Source organism: Alligator sinensis, unplaced genomic scaffold (genome assembly GCF_000455745.1).
Source record: "Alligator sinensis unplaced genomic scaffold, ASM45574v1 scaffold847_1, whole genome shotgun sequence".
Classification (NCBI taxonomy): domain Eukaryota; kingdom Metazoa; phylum Chordata; order Crocodylia; family Alligatoridae; genus Alligator; species Alligator sinensis.
Window position 1 is genome coordinate 707,979 of NW_005842797.1, and position 2,882 is coordinate 710,860.

At 42.5% G+C, this 2,882-nt stretch overlaps 1 protein-coding gene across 2 annotated transcripts in view; it reads left to right on the forward strand.

Moving 5' to 3' along the window:
* HHLA2 (HERV-H LTR-associating 2) overlaps positions 1-2,064 on the forward strand; it is a 30,446-nt gene extending 28,382 nt beyond the window's left edge. The window contains exon 8 of one of the 2 annotated variants that reach the window (XM_025191238.1): positions 615-2,064. In XM_025191238.1, the coding sequence (XP_025047023.1) occupies positions 615-626 (12 nt within the window). In that variant the 3' untranslated portion in view covers positions 627-2,064. The remainder of the gene's footprint in view (positions 1-614) is intronic. The other variant, XM_006035084.3, reaches the window with a different exon arrangement.
* The last annotated feature ends 818 nt before the right edge of the window (positions 2,065-2,882 follow it).

The window sequence follows — 2,882 nt, forward strand, 5'->3', positions numbered from 1 at the left end:
ACTCTTTCCTGCCTATGCAGGGGGTTGGACTCGATGATCTATTGAGGTCCCTTCCGACCCTAACATCTATGAATTTATGAAAAAAACCACTAATAAAGCCATGCAACTCATCTATAATTGACTGAGTACAAAATTCTGGGTTATTTTTCGTGAAAATAGGGTATCGAGCCTTGGTTCAGGAACCAATCCCACATTTATAACATCATTTCTTATGGGAAAAATGGTTCTGAGTTACAATGTTTCAACTTACGATGCCGTTTTCAGGAACCAATTGTGTCGTAAGTCTGAGGACCAAAATTAGAAAGGGCCAAATTTCCTATAGCCTTTAGGGACATTTTACAACAATTAGATTGTTTACATCTGAAACAATCTCAATCAGTCATTCCATTTTGTAGATTATTCAGATAAATAAAAGACTTTAAGTATAAGAAACCATGGAGAAACACTCTTGTCTTTTCCATTTATTCCACCATTTTGCCACCCGTGATTTTACATGGCTAATGTAAACAAGGAAAAGTATACTTGTATTTCTGGTTGGGAACCCATCTATCACCTTCTGAGCAATTTTATGTATTACGAGATCCAATAAACTTTGCTTTGTTTGTGTTTTCCAGGAGAGTACTTAACCTTTTTCCCCGTGACCAAGAAAATAATCAGCAAAATAATTCTCTCAAGTCTCTCTCCAACTGTATGTTTAAAAAAAACCCCAGAAAATTCTTTGCCCTTTGATTATTCCATATATAATCCATATAGTTGTATTAGAAAGCAAATGTACAAGTAACTTTCTGAACAGAATTATTAACAAAGGGACAGAAGCTTGTAAAAGCAGATGGATGAAAAAGTGTCATGCTTTTCACAAAGATTGATTGCAGAACATGTTAAAGTTTTATTAAATATGACAAAATCTATGTTGTATCAAAATGGTGAGAAAAATCTTATGCTCTTTGTGGTTCATATATTTGTATATGGCTGTTTTAATCAAACTTGGAGAGAAGGTGGGTCAAACTGATATCTAACTTAATCTCTCTGGAAAGTAGTAAAAGTCACTGTAAACATTTTACCTCATAGTGAATAATACTCTTGATAATTTGCCAGTACACACACACACACACATATACACACACACACACACACACACACACACACAGTCAGGCCCTCTCAGAGGTCAAGAGAGGCCCGGGCCACTTCCATTTTTTGAGGCTCAAAATACAATGCAATAATTTGTAATAAATGTTCCTTTTTTATTTAACAAGTAATTTTCTAGCTTTTTTCTTCTTCTTTCAATCCTGTCAGTGTATCTCTGTGTCTGTATGTATAACGTCGTTTGGAGATAACATCAAAAGTCTAAATTTGAGACCCTCCGTGAATGAGAGGCCCAGGCCAAATGGCTTTCCTGCCCCCGCCCCCCCGCAATGATAGGCTCTGTATACAGTGAGGGGGAGAAGGGGAGGGAGAGTGCTTCTTGTTATTAGTCTGCAAAGTTCCCTTGCACCCAGAACTTTGTGGTCAAACTTCTCAAATAAGCATGCAACCCTATGGCTGAGTACAAACAGTCAAAAAGCCCAAAGCTGAATTGTCCTTGCAGATTACTTTAAACTACACAGATTAAATTGAAACAGAAGTGACAGACATTTACCTTTGATTCAGGAAATGCAGCCATATGCCTGCAGTGGCTCAGGCCAGAAGTCAGGGGATGCTAGAATAGGGGTCTCTAGCATGTAGCCATCATGGGCTGTGTGTTCACTTCCCCTTTCTGCTGCTCCCAAGGTCTCTGGGATTTGTGGTCCAAAATCACAGTAGCAGAACTCTGCAGGGTTGCTTATCACTTCCTCTTACTGTTTCCGGGTGCCTCTAGGATTTGTTGTCTACAGTCACAGTAAGTTTGAGCAGGGGAAGGGGGGTTTCACTCCCCCCCCCGGCCTCAGACCCTAGCCAGGGTTTTCCTGGAGGGTGAGGGGCAGTCCCCTCCCTCCATCCCTGCAGAATGGGCTGCATCCCCAGCCAGGCTTGCTCCCTCCCACCCCTTGTCAGCCAGCCCTCACTACTCCAGCTAGGGAGAAGAGGGGTGAAGCCAGCCCTGCTCTCTGGAGCAGACAGCATAGCCCAACCCAGGGTTGCAAAGCATGCTGGTGTAGCCCAGGTGTACACAGGTTTGTGCTCCCCTCTCCAATTGAGGGAATTATTGGCAGGGCAGTGTGCTGTGGAAGGAAACAACAGCCCAGTGGCTGCCTCCGTCCCCTATAGAATCAGGCCCAGTCAATCAATTCCTTAACTATATACAAATATATTATTACAACAAAACCATTAAAGGGTAAGAACATAGATTATATATATATATATAATGTACAAATTAACAAAACAATAAACCCTATAGCATATACACACACACACACACACACACACAATTATTATTTAAAAATACAGATGAACAATAGAACAACGCAGATCAAAGGATATTGATTGGGCAACCTTATAACTCTGTTAATATACAACCTATTACTTCAACTTATTTACATAAACTATAAGGCACTGTCTACAAATATAACAGCAATCCTTAGACTACCTGGCTGCCCTCCAGGACAGGGGCCCCACTTCCAAGGTACCACTGCAGGAAAGGAGGTGGGGGGAAAGAAAAAGAGAGGGAAATCCCAAAGACTCCTAAGCGCCCCCGTTATCACCCAGGAGCAGCCCACATGGTGCCCCTTCGCAACCCTGGGGGGTACCTCCCCTGTGGGGACCCTCTCTCTAGGGTAATTTACTACTCCACAGTCCCGGAGGGTTGCCTTCTGTTCTCCAGGTTGAGCTCTGATCGCCACTGGGCTTTCCTGCCACCGGCTCAGCTTAGGGCCACATGGACCACTGTGTGTTTGCCTTGTTCTAGG